The 18,621-nt window shown below is 36.3% G+C and overlaps 2 protein-coding genes across 2 annotated transcripts; one reads left to right on the forward strand and one right to left on the reverse strand.

Annotated features, from left to right (window-relative positions):
* The first annotated feature begins 3,460 nt into the window (after nucleotides 1–3,460).
* Nucleotides 3,461–6,801, forward strand: LOC133338627 (ectonucleoside triphosphate diphosphohydrolase 5-like). The gene is made up of 5 exons (XM_061546794.1): nucleotides 3,461–3,496; nucleotides 3,654–3,804; nucleotides 3,867–4,010; nucleotides 5,646–6,631; nucleotides 6,709–6,801. Exons 1-5 carry the CDS (start codon nucleotides 3,476–3,478, stop codon nucleotides 6,796–6,798), a joined length of 1,392 nt encoding a protein of 463 aa, XP_061402778.1. The 5' UTR covers nucleotides 3,461–3,475; the 3' UTR covers nucleotides 6,799–6,801.
* Nucleotides 6,802–13,342: 6,541 nt separating this feature from the next.
* On the reverse strand, nucleotides 13,343–16,098 carry LOC133338628 (apoptosis inhibitor 5 homolog). Its single transcript, XM_061546795.1, has 5 exons — nucleotides 15,888–16,098; nucleotides 15,613–15,813; nucleotides 15,330–15,535; nucleotides 15,072–15,258; nucleotides 13,343–13,585 (listed from the first exon to the last, which is right to left on the reverse strand). Exons 1-5 carry the CDS (start codon nucleotides 16,059–16,061, stop codon nucleotides 13,343–13,345), a joined length of 1,011 nt encoding a protein of 336 aa, XP_061402779.1. The 5' UTR covers nucleotides 16,062–16,098.
* Between the last annotated feature and the right edge of the window lie 2,523 nt (nucleotides 16,099–18,621).

An 18,621-nucleotide genomic window follows, 5' to 3' on the forward strand; every position in this document is an offset into this window, starting at 1 on the left:
TTTTGTAACTTACAAAACAGTCATAGAATGAAAAAATAAAAACAACAACGACGACGTGTTTTGAATTAAGTAAATATCTACATATTAGTGTACACACTCTTAAAAATTAAATAAAAAGATAAGATGAGCAAAAAAAGTTTAAAGTAAACAGAAATGATAGACAGAAGTGGGAGAGAGGGTTCTTACTGGTCTCATATTTGATTGGACACGATATAATAATTCAAATACAATTTATATACTCTCCGTCCCAAGGTGGAGGGTTAAAAGCTATTTAACCCTACAGTCAATAACCAAAAAAGTATACGTAGATTAATATCCGGGTTAAGTTTGTATCCATAAAAATATTGCGCTGTAATTCATTAAAAAATGGGACTATCATGTGGTTTATTGTTTTAAATTAGTCTATACGGATCTGATCTAGATGTGGGAACTAAAAATCTAGATATATTTAAATCCATGTTTAAATGATAATCTATCTGAAACAATTATAGTAATTTTGTTATAGATTTTGAATGGATTCAGATTTTTTAAATATTTTTTAAAGAGATCTTATTTAGGGGTTCCGCAATCCTTCCCGTTTTAGAAGTATTTTCCACCAAAGTGTCTGTAATTTGAAAACATATCTTTGCCCAATAAATGTTCTTTTGAAGGTTTGTAACTTTGCACATATATATTTAAAGATTTAAAAGAGAAGAAAATTTATTTTGCAAAAAATGTTTGTTATTGTTTTGTTGTTGTTTTTTGTAATTAAGGAAAAGTCCTTATTTTTGATGGCGGGCATGATAACTCCTCACTGGAACATCGGAATCCGAAAATTCTAACGGTGTTAGAAAGAGTACATGTCTGGCTCTCGTATGAACTAGGATTATTGACTTCGCTCTAAAATTAACAAAATGGCGGACCTTTGAAAAAATATTTTTTGGAAAATAGCAGATTTTTGACCAAAAACCGAGTTAAAAAATAAGGAAGATCTTCACCGATTGGCTTTATCCTAGTTCATACGATAGCTATACACTCACAGAGAAACGTGTAAAAATTTGGAATCGATTTGGTTATTAGTTTTTGAGTTATCGTGTCCGCTATTCGCAAAAGAGAAAAACGCGTTTAAAGTTTGAGAAGCCCTTAACCGTCACTTGATTCTGACACAATAAATCGGCTATATTTTCAAGATTTCTTGAGATTTTTACTTACAATTTTGTAGGGACATTCTTGAATTAGTGTAGATTCGAATTAAATAAAAAAGTTGACCCCGAGAATGGGGGGCCCCTTAACACCATTTTTACTTGTTTTCTTATTATTTACGTCTTCAATTACTTATAGTTAGTTACAAGTCGTCAGTTTCTTATTAAGGGGTTTCGCAATCCTTCTGCAAATTTTTGTAGCCCTTGACAATATGGTACCATCAGGGCGACTCGTTTAAATCAGCAATTTCCTTGGTTTTCCATTGATATACCTCCATTATTTGATATTTTTGGGTGTTTGGGAACGATTTTTATTCGCATTCGGCATTGAGCCAGGATGGATCCAATATAACGTTAGACCCCCAAGACTCCGTTCCATTTCCTGTTTTAGAAGTATTTTCCCACCAAAGTGTCTGTAATTTGAAAACATATCTTTGCCCAATAAATGTTCTTTTGACACGGCCAAACTTAACACCATTTTTACTTGTTTTCTTATTTACGTCTTCAATTATTTATAGTTAGTTACAAGTCGTCAGTTTATGAAAACTTAAAAGACATCAGTACAGTTTGAATATGGTCGAAATTAAAACTCGATAATGGGGGAGGTCACCTAATATTTTGGATTCTCATTGCATAGCAAATATCCCGAACCGTGATAATCCTTTCCAGCCGAATTAGCCCTAATTCGATAATTTCATTAGTTTTCAAAATTTTACCTTTACGCTCCCCAATATTATGTATTTTTTTTTTGCCTACCTTATTGTGAGGGTAATATGGAAATCGTTGACATTATAGCCAAATACACATTTACTGCGTTTCTATATTATGAGGAAATTGGCATCACTGTTATGTATCTTTTGTTTTTCTCTCTCTATAAATTAACAGCTGTTTAAGATTTTCTCTCTCATTGGTGCAGTGTTACTAAATTGCATGTTGAAAAAAAAAAAAACGCCAAAAATACCAAACTGCTCTAAATTGTGCTAGAGATAGATGTATTTTTAATGAAAATTCAGTAAAAAAATCCGGTAAGTTCGGCCGTGCCGAATTTTTTACACTCTCCGTCATGAGGTGGACATTAAAATAATCTTAAAATTGTTGAAAAAATACTGAATAATTGATACAGATCGTACTACGAAGTTAGCTCACTAGCCCCTACCAACATATTTGAAATAGAACGTTGTCGAAGTTATGAAACAACCACAATTCACAATACCAAAGAAGACAAATTCTTAATGATATGACCGAGTCCACTATGGGCCAGGGACCTCATTCTTTGGCAGTATTTTAAAATAAAAGAAAACGCTGATTACGATCCTTCAAGAAGAAGTTAATAATAACAGTCGATCGAAAATGTCGGTCATATTTGTTAAAAAATGTATTAATGAAATTATTTTTGAACATTATGGTCAATGAATACGAATGTGAAATCCTATTTTTAAAATAAATTAAAATGAATCCGAAATGGCGGATCAAACATAGGAAAACATTTTAAACCATACATTCCAATAATTCACAAATGAAAAACAACCCCAGTTAATTCCCCACCCCATTTATGGTATGTTCCCCCTACTGCAAGTATATACTTCTTTTTACTACGAAAAGAAAATTGATATTATGATATTGAACAAAATAGTAAGTGCTAGTACGGAAACAGACCATTAAATGTCTATGATAAATAATCGCCACTAGTAGTTTAAATATAACGAAATTGGCATCACTGTTTTGAATAGCAAACAAATCCAATTGTTTTCGCTCGCTTTTCTTCTCTTTCCGACGGAAACCAGAAAATGAGATTGTTTTGGCAGAGATGGATGTATTCTAATAACAAATGACAAAATGTCATTATACAACAACACAGCTGGTTATATTCTTATTAGAATCAAAGAAATTAACACATAATAGACAGATATTTTATTATTATTATTGAAAAATAAATAATTAATATTGAAAAATAATAATTGATAAAAATAAATAATTAATATTTTATTTTTAATATGTTAAAAACTGAATAACCTTTACATGGTCTGTCGTATCAAAACTCCCAACTCTGTTTTAACAGCAACCAAATAACGAAAAGCACTTGACATAACATGGGAAGTAAAGTCGATAAGAGGAACCCATGAAGTGAAGTAACATCTTTGGTTTTTTGACGTGTTAAAATAACGAAAGAAAAAATACAACGAAAACATTTCAAATTTATTATATTCGAAAAAATAAAGAATTTAATCACAACGTCATGCTATTTTGAATTATTAACACTGCAATTTCAAAGACACTGAGGACGTCAACAGAACATGAAATTTGACTACGTTTTGGTAAGGGCAGCAGCAGCATTGCATTGAAGATGTAAAGATATGAGAGTTGGGTGGGATGGGGTAGGCTATATGTTTGCTTTTGTATATTTTTTATTTAACTTTTATCTAATATATTTATTTAATAAAAAATAAAATTAATTTTTTCTTTTTTTTACAGCTAAGCTCCAGCGATGACAAAAATGCCTCAGTCACAACAACCCGCCGTAAATCACCCAGCAGTGGTAATTCTGGCGGTGGCTTACCCAGCGGTCTTAAATTATCTTTCTTCTGTTTAATTGTATCGGTTTGTCTGCTTTTGGTGGTATTTGGTAAGAGAAGTGCATTTTGTTTTGTTTGAATTAATTATTAATTGTATGAATTTCATTTGTAGGTTTATATATTGACACAACCAGTCCATTTCTAGTACAATTAGCGTCCAAATTGGGTTATAATAAAAATCAATATGCTGTGATTATTGATGCTGGCTCCACGGGTAGTCGTGTCTTGGCTTATAAATTTGATCGTAGTTTTATAGGTAAGTAAAATTATAGTTTATTTTCGTATATGTTTAATTTATTAAGGGTCAAGGGAGTGAGATTACTTCTGTTTTTTATGTATCTAATATGGATACATTTGTAGATGAAGATCCTTCCTGTGCGTCAACATTATAAGATGTTTTGTCTGATTGTGTGTGTGACTACCTTGGGTAGTCATCCGAATCACCACCTAACATCTGCCACCCAGGCATGTCAGGAAGGATCCTTATGATTATAGATAGAGGTCCAGGAATACAATAGAGACCTATAAAGCGGTATTGAATTGTATTCACACTTATGTGTTGATGCAACAATTCGAGAAAACAGGGTGAATAAAATTTTCGGAGAACACCCGTCACCGAGAGCCTCAGCTACCGAGACAAATTTGATTGGCTTTGCCAAAATTGAGATCGAGGTAGTGCTTTAATTCGTTGAGGGCATGATGGATAATATCTGTCGGACATGTGGTAATTGTTCACATGATACTCTACCCCTCTTCAACTACCCAGCCAAACCTATTCAACTAAAAGCAATAGTGCTGTTACAACAACTAAAACCCATCTTCCCTATGGACATACGTTGTACAGGTCGCAGCTTTTTTGAACTTGGAATTAGAAGACGAAACAGATTAATCAGAGAAATACTCAGCAGTAAAAGCGACAATAGCCTAAACATGACAACTTTTTTACCATTGTAACATTGAAAATAGATTAGAGCTTCAGGAAATATTGGCCTATTAGCATTTTCGATATCCTTTCAGAAAATACTCACCAAACAGCTAAAGTCCTCGCAGTTTTCCTGTAGTGGGACCTAACATATTTTCGCCTTTTATCTAATTTATTTTCCCTTTATATGGAATATAAGTCAGGTTACTGTGGACATAGAAAATAGTAAAAGCTTCAGAAAAATATTGTCCTAGTAGCATTTATTTTTAAGTTTATATGCATATATGACAAGCCACCGTGGAAATTAAAAACATGCTAGAGTTTCAAGAGAATATTGGTCTGGCATTTTCCTTGACCTTTCCGAAAATACATACCAAAAAGTTATCGTTCCCGCCGTTTTCCTACAGTGAGACCTAACCTTTTGTACTTTTATATGCAATTTATTTTCTCTTTATGTGGGATCTATGCCAGACCACTATGTAAATTAAAAATATGTTAGAGATTCAGGAAAATATTGACCTAGTAGCATTTTCGATGACCTTTCCGAAAATGTATACAAGAAAGTTGTAGTTCTCACCGTTTGCCTTCCATTTATATGGAATTTATTTTGTCTTTATATGGAATATAAAAGTCAAGCCATTGTTGAAATTAATAAAATTAGAGCTTCAGGAAAACATTGGCTTAGTACCATTCTCCATGCCATTTCCGAAAATGCATACCAAAATGTTGTAGTCCTCCCCGTTGTCCCACAGTGGGACCTAACCTATTTCTCCTTTATATGGAATCTATTTTCCCTTTATATGGAATATTAGTAAGGCCACTGTGGCAATCAAAAATAGGTTAAAGCTTCAGGAAATGATTGGTCTAGTAACATTTTCGATGCCCTTTCCAAAGCGCATGCATACCAAATTGTGAGATACATTTAACATCAATTTCTCTGAATTTTTTTCCTTTTTATATTTATTTTAGATAATAAATTGGTCCTTTCCGATGAGCTGTTCAAGGAACGCAAACCCGGTCTTTCATCATTTGCTGATGCACCGGAAAAGGGTGCCCATACCATTAAGCTACTCTTGGATGAGGCTCGCGCCTTTATACCCAAAGATAAGTGGTCATCCACACCATTGGTACTTAAAGCTACAGCCGGTTTGCGTCTTCTGCCCCATAGCAAAGCTGAAAATATACTTAATGCTGTACGAGATCTCTTCATTAAATCGGAGTTTAGTGTTGATATGGATGCTGTTGAAATTATGGATGGCACCGATGAGGGTATATTCTCCTGGTTCACCGTGAACTTCTTACTTGGACGTTTATCGAAAACCAATCAAGCGGCGGCCTTAGATTTAGGTGGTGGCAGTACACAGGTCACCTTCTCACCCACAGATCCCGAACAAGTGCCCGTCTATGAGAAATATATGCACGAAGTAAATACGCTGAATCAAAAAGTCAATGTCTTTACTCATTCCTATTTGGGTTTGGGTCTAATGGCTGCACGGCATGCTGTCTTTACCAAGGGTTATGCCAAAGATGAAACAAATCTCGAATCGATTTGTGTTAATCCCATTATTTCCAATCGTACATGGATTTACAGTAATGTGGAATATAAGATTTCGGGTAAAGATCATGCCAAATCGACACAAGAAAATCCCATTGTTGATTTTGATGCCTGTTTGGATTTGATCAAGAGTAAAGTAATGCCATTGGTTAAGCCCAAGCCATTCACCCTGAAGGAACACACAATTGCGGCATTTAGTTATTATTTTGAAAGGGCTACCGAATCGGGTCTCATCGATCCATTTGCTGGTGGTGAAATTACCGTTGAAGCTTATCGTAAGAAAGCTCAAGCCGTCTGTGCCATACCCAATGATGAGCAACCATTTATGTGTTTTGATTTGACCTATATCTCTGTGCTGCTGCATGAAGGTTTTGGTTTGGGTGAAGGTAAAAAGATTAAGGTAAGAACCCCCCTGTATAATATTATTTTATTTGAATACAACATTAATTTATAATTTTATTTTGTATTTATGTTTAGCTCTACAAGAAAATCGATGGCCATGAAATCTCCTGGGCTTTAGGCTGTGCCTACAATGTTTTAATGAGTGATGATAAATATAATTCCTAAATTATTCTTTTTTCCCCTTTCCTAACTTAATTGGTTTTTTATTGCGATTTTGTTTTAGTATTTTCTCCCCTATACAAAATTTTTTGTTGTAGTATTTGGTGTGCTAATATGCTAGCTAGTGCCTTAGAATGTAGCTTCATTTTTGTATTGTATTTTTGTTTACTTTCTTATGTGCACATATCACTTTTTGTGTTCGTACTAAATTCTAAACCCATTCGATGCTCTTTGATCTATTGGATATCTATTTTATTTTTAGATATGATTGTTAATCAGTTTTTTTCTTCGAGCTGAAAATATAGTTCAATTTGTAATGATATTATTATACCTACTATATTATTGTAAATATAGTAATTGAGTTTTAGTTACATTTTTTTATTTAAAAAACACACACACACAAACAAACAAAATATTGATTGTAAACAATTATTGGTAATATAAAAACTAATTTAATTAAAGGATAATAATAAATTATTATAATTATTTAAATATTGCTTTTTTCTTCTTCTTTATGAGGAGTCGTGAGTAAATTACACTATGCGGCAAAATTGGAGCTCATGGTCTGATGGGTAAAAAAATCCTATTTGGAAATCAAAGCCCTTTGACGAGTATATTAAGAACCCGGAAAGTCAAGTGATTAACAATGTATTGTAGGTTACAAACGATATGAATATGCGTTTATTCGGTTAATTAAAACCTTCTGAAAATGTAGTCCTCGCCGTTTTCATACATTGGGTCCTAACCTATTTTTCCTTTTTATGGAATTTTTTCCATTTATATAGATTATAAATTAGACCACTGTTGAAAGTAAAAATAGGTTAGAGCTTCAGTGGAATATTGACCGAGTAGAATTTTCGATGTCCTCCCAAAAATGCATGCCAAAAAGTTGTAGCCCTCGTCGTTTTCCTGCAATAAGACCCAACCTATTTTCCTTTTATATGGAATTTATTTCCCTTTTTATGAAATGTGAATCAGGCCACTGTGGAAATCAAAAATAAGTTATAGCTTCAGGAAAATTTTGGTCTGGTAGGATTTTCGATGCCCTTTCCGAAAATTCATACCAAAAAGTTGTTGTTGTTGTAGCAACAGAATACATGTTGTTTTGTCATGCATCGTCTGGTTCTGCATCCTCTACCTCCAAATTCAGGTAAGCTGCAACTTCAGCGGGCTGCGCCCAAAGAGAATTTGGCGATAGGTGAGTAGGCTTAGCTGGGCAATTGAAGAGGTGCAACGTGTCGTGTGGTCCTAGTCCACATGCCGGACATGTGTTAGGTATCGAGCCGTCAATTCTTGCCCAATATGAATTGAGGCGGTTGCACCATCCTGATCTTAGTTGAGCTAAGACTACTCGTGTTTGCCTTGGCAGCTGCTTCTCCTCAGCTGCTATGGATGGGGGGTGGTCTCCAATTATGGTATTCACTCTATATTGCTCTACTGCTTGAGCGACTGCATCCGTGTGAATACCATTCAGACCTGCTTGATAGGCCTCTTGATCTAGGGGTTCACGCTTGTACCTTTGGACCTCTCTCTCTAGATCATGAAGATCTTTCCTGACGTGCCTGGGTGGGGGAGTCCTGTCCATAAGGCTATGGCAGGGATGTTCCTGACGATAACACCCAAGCAGGTACTGCATCGACAACATATAGTTGTGACGATGGACGGGTAAGATCTTCGTCTCCTCATGAAGATGGTCCACTGGAGTCATGAGGAGACACCCTGTTGCAGTTCTCAGGGCAGCGTTCTGGCAGGTCTGAATATTCTTCCACTGCGTATCACTGACATTCGCGAACCACACTGGCGCCGCATAGCTTACCACTGACCGGCCTATTGCTTTATAAGAGGTCAACAAGGTTTCTTTGTCAGCGCCCCAAGTGCTGCCGGCTAGCGACTTGAGGACCTTGTTCCTACTTCTCAGCTTATCGCATAAAGCAGTGGCATGCGCGGACGACTTGAAAAGGCTGTCGAACGTTACTCCCAATATCTTGGGGTAGTTGGTGGTCGGAATCAATTCACCATCGACCATTATGTTCAGCGGGAGCTTCATTTCAGCCGTCCATGTGGTGAACAGTGTGGCTGTTGATTTGGTGGCGGATATTTTCATATTCCTCAGATGGAAGTAGTTAACAATATCGGCTATGTAGACGTTTAGCCTCTCACATATATCATCAATAATGGACCCGACGCCATGATCGTGCAATCATCCGCATACATCACGATCTCTATGCCGTCCGGTGGTTGTGGAATATCAGAAAGGTAGAGGTTAAACAGTTCCGGAGATATCACCCCTCCTTGGGGAACTCCCTGTTTCACTCTACGGGGTTTAGACTTCCTGTTTCTGAATTCCACATACGACTGGCGTCCACACATATAGTTGACTATCCAACGTTTCAAACACGGTCGGAGATTCGTCCTCTCTATATCCTCGAACAGCTTGGCATGGTTGACGGTATCGAAGGCCTTCGATAGGTCAAGTGCCACCATAACTGTTCGGTTGCACGGCCTGTTCTGGTTGAGTCCTCTGCTAATATGTGTGGAAATGGCGTGTAATGCTGTTGTTGTACTATGCATCTTACGGAATCCATGTTGGTATTGGGCAACTGGAAAACTGCTTCTCAACGATGGGAGGAGTAGCGCCTCAAGTGTCTTCGCTACCGGCGACAGGAGTGAAATCGGCCTGTACGATTCACCCCTGCTGGCATCCTTGCCTGGCTTCAGTAGCGGGACCACCCTGCCTATTTTCCAGGCTTCAGGAACTATGTGGGTGGTTAACGACAAGTTGAGGGCTGATGTTAGGTACTCAACTCCAGGTTCATCCAGCTGCTTTAGCATTACCATGGAAATTCCGTCCGGTCCCAACGCTTTGGATGATTTAGCGTTCTTGATGACATCTGCAACGTCCTCCTTCGTAAATTGTGGTGGTTCCTCCTCAGCTCGGAGTGCTCTTATGCGACGTAGCACACTCCTTTTCGCCCTGTCACTCTCGGGGTGCTCTATGAACTGCCGGTTAAAATAACTCGCGCACCTCTTCGGGTCTGTTACAGTTACGTCGTTAAATGTAACAGCCGTCCTGTCATCTTTCCTTCCAGGATTCGAGAGTGACTTAACCGTTGCCCACAATTTACTCGTTCCGGTGGCAATGTTGCATTGCTTCAGGTGGTCTAGCCACTTTTTCCTTTTGTGCTCGCATACTAATCTGTTGACTTCAAGGGTAAGCTCTCGCACCCTTGGGTCCTCAGGAGTAGTACGACGGAGCTCATCACGCTCATTGGCCAATACCGTTGCTTCTGCTGGGAAGTTAGGTCTTACTTCGGGTATTCGACCAGCAGGTATGAAGCGAGCGGCAGCAGTAGCGATGATTTTGCGGAAATTCCTCTCAGCTACCCGTGGATCTGAGGGAGTGGGCAGCTCTCTGAAGCGGTGATTGGTAAACTCTCTGAAGCCAGGCCAATCAGCTTTCCCATGGTTCAGGAAAGTACGGCTTTCAGAGGTTATGAAGTCTGGTGGTCTGTTTACGGAGACGATGATCGGAAGGTGGTCTGAGCCTAGTGAAACGACGGGTTGCCAGGTTACGTCATTTATCAGACCCGGTGCCACAATGGTGATGTCTGGCGAGCTGTGGCAATCTCCTCTTATCCTCGTGGGGGCATCCTCATTAACCGTGCAAAATGTTGAGCTATCAATTTGCTCAGCCAGCGCTGTACCCCTCTGGTCATTACCTAGGACGGAATGCCATAATTCATGGTGGGCATTGAAATCCCCTAGTACCAGGCGGTTATTACCTTCTAAAAGCGGACTGATATCCGGTAAATAACGCGGTGTACAGCTATTCATCGGCGGTATATAAACATTGAGCACCTCTACCTCGGCAGTTCCACACTTGACTGCTACCCCCATACATTCCATGTATGGGTCACTAGAGTCTAGCTCAAGCGAGATAGGTCTGTACTGGACAGAATGGTGTAATAAGAATGCGAGTCCCCCACCTCCGCTTCTGGTACGATCCTTCCGCACAACGTTGTAACCGTTAGCTTGGTTTCTTGGATCGCACCGACCATTATTCTCTTTCGACTCATAAAATCTACAACTTCGCTGATTTTGTTGCGAAGACCGTCGCAGTTAAACTGCAAAAACGATGCATTTTCAAGGCGCGGAACAGCAATATGTGGTGTTAAATGCTGTTAAATGGAGACGTGCTAGCGCAGCATGAAGCGACGTAACTCCTTTCGCAGTACTCCTGGATCCTGTTCAGTCCTGAGCAGCCTCGAAAATGCACCCATTCTCCACATCCATTGCATCTCACCGAGACAGATCTGTGGTGGATGCGGATTCTGCAAACACTGCAGAACCAATGTCCGGGGTTACTTTCAATCCCGGCACTGACCGGAGCAGGCATTCCGGGATATAATGCCGCTCCCATGACAAAAATGACGAACACGAACATGTAATTGTTGAGGTGGCAGCCTCTGGTCGGAATCCATCTCCGAGTCAATCCGGTACAAAGAACCAGCTGCCGTGGGATTGAACGTTTGTTGTTATTCTTGTTGCTGTTTTGAGTATTCGGGAATGTTCGTTTTCATTCGTGAGCAAATGTCAGAAAGAATTTCAATCACCAAACGATCGTTGTAGCTATCAGTTGCTGACCATCAACATATTTTCCCTAAGTACGTAGGTGTGATATCGACTGTCATAATTTGCCCCCATCCCATTTTGAGGTACAGGCTCGCAACACTACTCTGCATCTCTTTAATTGCCTCGCTAAACCTATCCAACTCACTCCTGAGGATATGGTCGTGAAAGTGGTCACATTTTTTTAGTAATTTTTTATCTATCCTTCTAAAAACGAATGCAAATCAATTATAACAACAAAATAAAAACCACAGCAATTTTTGTTGTTTTTTATTGTTTTTATTGATTGTATTTTATTTTGAAATATATTAAATATGTGTTATATATTTTTTCGATTTATTTATAACTGATGGATGTGATTAAAAACGATACATTTACACTCGTTATTTGCATCGTTGTTATTTTTTGGATTCAAAATATAAATAACTGTTTATATATTTGAATTGGGATAAATTCTTTTCAAAAAAACGAGAGAGAAAAGAATGACAACTAAATAACTCTAAAAGTGAATTCAAATATATTGTTTATGTGGAGAAAGAAACCAAATATATATATATATTTTTCATTTTCCTTGGTAAAATATCAATGGGCTAAACATAAAGTATTGTCATCAATAAATCCATTTTTTTTTTTTTTTTTTTTGTGTTTAATTAATTTTTTTATTGTTTATTTATTTTATTTTTAATATTTAATGTGTTTTTAATTCTTATGGGGAGATTTTGGTTTGTTATTTGTTATTGTAGTATATTTAAAAACGTTATAATATATAATTGTGAAAAGTTGTTTGTTTTTGTATTTGTTTTTATATTTTTAGAGCAGAGTAGAAATTATTATATGGAATTTGAAATCAAATTAAAATGTTTCCCAAAAGAAAAGGCAACTCAAAACAAAACATTTAATTGTTTTTGGAAATGTGTTCAAAAATAAAACAAAATTTAGTTCAAAATTATTGTATAAAATAAAATAAAAAAATTAAAATTAAAAAAAATGTGATCCCAAGAAAAAAGTTTTGTATTGAGTTGTTCTTCTCGTTCGTATGTGATTTTTTTTCAATTATATTAAAATGTTGAAAAATAAGGAATCATTTAGTTTGCCCTTTGTTTCTTTTGGTTTCTTGCGAGTACATTTATGTTGCAATTATATATATATAGAAATTGTGAACATTTTTTTAAAATGTTAATTGCAAAAAAAAAAATAAGAAGTTATGCATATTTATAAATTAAGCTTTTTACAATGGCTTACACAAGAAAGAAAGATCGAAAAAAATTAAGTAATGATGAGAAAACGATATAAAAAAAGAATTATTTTTGTTCTGAAGTTTTGACATTCAGGAGAGTAGACTTTTGAAATACCACAATATGGGAATTACAAAAGATATTCTCTCCGAATGTCAATTGTGATGGTGTTTTTGTTGTTACGCTGAAATAAAAGAAAACACACACATTATTGAGAAAAGAATTTGAATTCTTACCTTGATTCGAAATTATTTGCAATCACACGTTCAATCCACTCCTCTGACGGAAAGAAAATTATCCAAAGCTTCATCGTTGTTGTCCTGTCTGTCACACATGGAATTCTCTCTCTATCTCTCTGCCATCATTAAAAATACAATTTTGTTGCTCGTGTTGTGTAGAAAAAAAAGTTGTTTTTTGAGGAAGAAGAAATGGTTGTTTTGTTTTTGTTTGTTTTATATCCTAATGTTGTTGAAGAAGTAAGTAAAGACTAGCTGTTGATTTCAGTTTGTTGTTGGTAGTTTTTTTGTAAGTTAAAAAATAAAAATAAACTACTACTCCATCTGAGAGAAATCCAATTCATTCTCCCACACTCGATTCTTGCCTGCTTGATTTTCGTCTGATGTTCAGCAGCAGCAATAGAAAATATCATTTGTGGTTTCAAATTTGTTGCACCTCCTCTCTACTTCTTAATATTTCTTATTAAAATTGCGTCGATTTCGGTTGAAACCACCACCGCCACCACTATTGCGTGAACGTTGACGATTGTTGTTACCACCACCATAGTTTTGCACCTTTGCCGAATATTTGCCCGATGGTGGTGAATAAATTTTCTGATCACTTGCATTCTTTGTTTTCTTTTCGTCATCTTTGCCATTTTCGGTTTTACCATCGAATGTTATGGGTGCATGACGTTTCGAGCCGATTTTCGTCTAAAAGAAAAAAAATATTTGTGTTGTTAAAAAATAGAATTTAATAAGGAAAATAAAATATAAAAGGTACGCAGATTTTGGCAGATATATACTAAACCACCTATCGCTATATATACCAAAAACCCCCTAATGTTGACGAACCCGCAAACGTATAAAGAACCACGATCTGCGAAACTGCACTAAAAATGTGCGCACATTGTACAGAACAGGCGCAGTTTTCGCTTTGGCGGATGTACTCAAGATATTATTGCCTTACAGGAAATCCGATGGAAAGGGACAGGCGTAAGTAAATCAGACGATTACACACTGTATTATAGCTGCCATGAAACGAGACATGAATTTGGCTGCGGATTTATGGTCAAAAAAAGACCTCGTCGTCCCCAAATTCACTCCAGTAGATGAGCGAATTGCTATAATTCGCATAAAAGCGAAGTTCTTCTACATCAGTCTTATTGGCGCCCATGCTCCGAACACAAAGGTGAGCAGATCAAAGGCATATTTTGCGAGCGCCTAGAAACAGCATATGATCGCTGCCCTGGCCATGACAAATAAAATTCTGCTAGGAGATTTTAATGCAAAAATAGGAAGGGAAAATATTTTTGGTCCCATCGTCGGAAAATGCAGACTTCATTAAGAAACATCCGACAACGGCATGAGGTTGATTGACTTCGCGGCAGCAAAAAACATGGTAATTAGAAGCACCAGCATCTCGATATACACAAGACCACCTAGATTTCTCCAGATCAAGCTACGAGAAATCAAATGGACCATGTTGTTATAGACGGAAAGCATTCATCCAGTGTATCAATTCGGACCATTACCTTGTGGCAGCCAAGGTACGCACCCGTCTTTCTGAACAGAAATGGCACTCTGTACACCAAACAACACATGTTCTTTGCCTACGCCGATGACCATCGACATAATGGGTCGAACATTGCGAGCGGTAACAGCCACCTTTGAACAAATTGAGAAGAATTCTGCCAAAGTGCGTCTGGCTGTAAACGGCGAGAAGACCAAGCTGATGGTATCAACGCGCAAGAAGTCCAGTACACTCGGACCAACTGTGGAACTTTAGGACTACAGCTTCCAGGTAGTTAAAGATTTAATATACCTTGGTACCGCCATAAATAAAACAAATGACATCAACTTTGAAATTCGGAGAAGGATTGTGATAGCCAACAGATGCTTCTATTGTCTAAGTAAGCAGTTTAGCAACAAGGCCAACTCCCGTCAACCAAACTCACACTTTACAATACGCTGATACTACCCGTGCTGTTATAAGGATCTAAAGCATGGGTACTTGCGCAAGCAGATGAGGCAGTTCTTGTATTGTTTGAAAGAAAAATTTCGAAAGATATACGGGCCGTTCTCTGTATTCTCCCAATATTTAACAATGCCATATATTTTTCCTTTCCCAACCCTTTTGAACTTTAATGGGATATAAAAATTATTATTTTTTTTTTTGCTTAAGGTGTATTCTACTTACATTCTTTCGCTTAACCCATGATAGCTGAATTTCATGTTTAAAACTGGGTGGTGAATGGAAAAGATCACGTATTAGAATGCTAATATTTGATGTGGTCTTCAATGCGGTCACTTTCAATTGATTTTCTTCAGTCTTTAATTCTTCGGCGGTTTTTCCCTTAACAGCTTCTTCCAATTTTTTAATGTAGCTATACGAAAAAAAACAAATATAATTAATATATTTTATAAAATATACAAAAACAAAGTTCTACAAACTTACCCCTGTGTACCACGAGCCAAATACTGTAACCTTGAACGGAAATCTTTTAATTTTTCAGCATCGGTAACAAATGTCAAACTATCGGGATGTTTTTTACCCAATGTATGCAATGCATAGAGTAAACATTCGGCATGAGAAAATTGAAATGATGGTGGTGGACTGCTAGCATCTTCCTCTTCGGTGAGTTTGGGTAAGGGCATATATTCCTGAAATTATAAATCCAAATTAATTTTAATTATAAAAATTTTGAAATTTTAATAAAAATGTGAATTTTCTAACATACCCTCAATACTTGATAGACATTATCGATACGTTGTGCGGCATTCTCCAAAACATCGGTATATGTACACATTTCAGCAAAAACCTTAAGTACACGTAACTGCACCTGATCCTGTGCCACGGCAGTGGCAATCATATTCCATGTACTCAATGGCAATAGTTTGTCGCAAACATAAACCACAAAATCTGTTGATTTAATGGTATTCTGTGGGGAAGAAGATTTGGAATTGCGTTAAAAACTTATGTTTTTGAAAATAAATGTGTTTGATAAAAACTCACCGAGAAATATGGCATTGCATGTGTGGCACACTGTATGAAACGTTCGACAATTTCATCTTCAACGGTAATGGCGTCAATATCTGCATTCAGTTCAGCTTGCTCTTTAGCCAAATTAACTAATTCAGCATGTCCAGTAATGGTTGTACCCAATTTGGTGCTACCCAAAATTGTCATACACAATTGAAATTCATCAGCGGTTACATCCTAAAAAATTTTAAACAAAAAATAATTATAAGTCACCTAAAAATAAAATAAATAAAAATCCTAAAATTGCTAACAATTATATATGAGTAAATACTAAAACACTAAAAGTAACTGACTGTAGATCTCTACAGATGTTTGGGTTATGAAAAACCCACTCCGTCAAACACCCTATTCACTCTCGAAGGTAGAAATTTTCACAAAGTATACTTAAATAGACTACTACCGTCTGTTTAGAATAGAAAATGGGACTCCAGTGAGAATAAAATGGACAAAATCCTTGGAGAAATGATCGGTTACGCATCCTAATATAGACTTTTATGTTTCAAGTAAAATTATTTTCCATACGTAAATGCAATTATGAGAAGTGTGAGTATCTTTCGAAGTCTTCTCAGAATTTAATATTTTCCACTTCAGTCACAGTGTGAAATATGTTCTCAACACACTGTCAAGTAAAGTATCAGCAGATGCTTAGTTTATGGTTTTGTTTCTTGACCTTGTTAACCTTTTTAAATTATATTAGGTATTTTAGCCTAAGGTTATAATAGAGGAGATCTTTGAATACTAATTAGCAACAACAACACTAATCAGCATTAACTAGAAAACAAAGACATGAATCACATAGCAGACAAAGAAGAACTTTGAAACAATCGTAAAACGTATCATGAAAACAAGATTGTTGATGTCTATGAGAGTTAAAATAGACACACATAACCTATATTCGGTTTGCTAGTATAGAAAAAAATTGGATGCGCGGATTTCTTAAGGGATATTTATTCTTCGAGTTGCGTGATATGAATTTTTTTACAGAATAGTATTTCTTGGGCTATCCCTGGCATAAATTTTTGAAGATTTTTTCGAACATCCACAGTTACAGCAGTTTATTCGAACTATTCAATTAAAAAAAAAAATTATGACTATCCAATCTTAATTTTTTCTAAAAAATATTTTTTTAAGGTACATCAGAAGCGTGGATTTTATAAAATATTATTTTTAAAGAATATTTCTTCGAGCTTTTTCAGAAGCGTCGATTTTTAAATAATGTTTCTTCAAGCTCCTCCAGATGCATTCATTTTAATTAAATAAAGTTTATGCAAGCTTCATCAGAAGCGTGGATTTTTTAAAGAATATTTCTTCAAACTCCAACAGAAGCCTGGATTTTTTAAGGAATACATTTTGAATACAACAAATCCCAACTGATATCTAGAAAAATCACGCCTAGTTGATGAAGAAGATGTTATGGATATAACGGTAATCAAATGGTAACCCGTAGGTTAGGTTATGTTTGGGGATGTGCAGTCACTTATGTTTACTAGTAAATGTCCTGATATTGCAGTGACCAGTAATGATTCCTGTCATTACTCTTATTTCAGCTTTGCTCAGGTTCAACAGTGAGTACGTTCTTTTGGTAGACAATGGATCTTGACACGTTGCACCTAGGTTCGTTTTGCCAAAGTTCATAAGTTCTTTCGTCGAAAAACGTCTCAAAGTTCCGGTAAAGATGACATATGGGTGGTTTGATTAAGTAATCAATTGCTATATCTGCGGATTGATGTCAATATCGTCTAGCTAATTCGTCTGCTCTTTCATTACCCAAGTTACACTCCATCCAGTGTTGGTGGAGCAAAAACGCCGAGCTTACGCTTCCTAGTGAGCATTACCAGTTCGTCTTTGTACGTACACCAAGGCAGTTCGCCTGGCCCAGCGTCAGTAAGGCTCTTTACATAAGCTCCGAGATTGTTGTCGGAAATTTTCCGGAAATAAGCTACAACTTTGATACCTTTCCCGTCCAATTCCATCAGTATGTTATTAATTACCAATAGCCTCACTTGAATTTATAAATCTGCTTTTTAGCATTTATCTATTCAATACGTAAGATTTTCAGGAATGCCAACTTCTTTGAGTGGTTTATGGATTCAAGTTAAACGTTGTCAAAGACTTCCTCTATATTTGAACTTTCAATATTCCTCTCAATGTAACCCACCACCTCGTGAAGTGCAGATTCTACAGACTTGGCCTTTATGTATGCGTGTTGAGAGTTGCTAAGAGAGGTGGTGTCTTTACGTCTCCTAATCTCCAGGTCGATCAGTCTTTCGAGAGTCTTGAATGTAACCATTTAATTAAAACCCCCCTTAGCCGTGAGAAAATGCTTCTTTCATTGGTGAATGTATTGAAACCAGGTTGGAAAGCTGGCCACCCTGCAACATTTTCTATAAAAATCCAAGCATTTAATACTGAATAATCTTAGAAAATTTACTTTTAAAATGCACGATTTTATTTAAATGTTCCTTACAGAATTTTCTTTTAAAATTTACACTTTTATTGCGGAGAAAACGATATTTAAAATCCACAATAATGTGATAGAATTAACTAAGCAAAACCGTATTCGTATTTTATCATGTCATAGTTGGATTAAAGACTTTTGCTGGGTACGTAAAAAATCGAATTTAAAACAATATTTGAATTGAGAAATAGGAACATTATTCTAATATGAAATATGATAAGGATATTGAAACCATTCTAAGAAATTCTA

Source organism: Musca vetustissima, unplaced genomic scaffold, assembly GCF_032173495.1.
Source record: "Musca vetustissima isolate MV318-11 ecotype Yass unplaced genomic scaffold, APGP_CSIRO_Mvet_v1 utg11914, whole genome shotgun sequence".
NCBI classification, from domain to species: Eukaryota; Metazoa; Arthropoda; class Insecta; order Diptera; family Muscidae; genus Musca; species Musca vetustissima.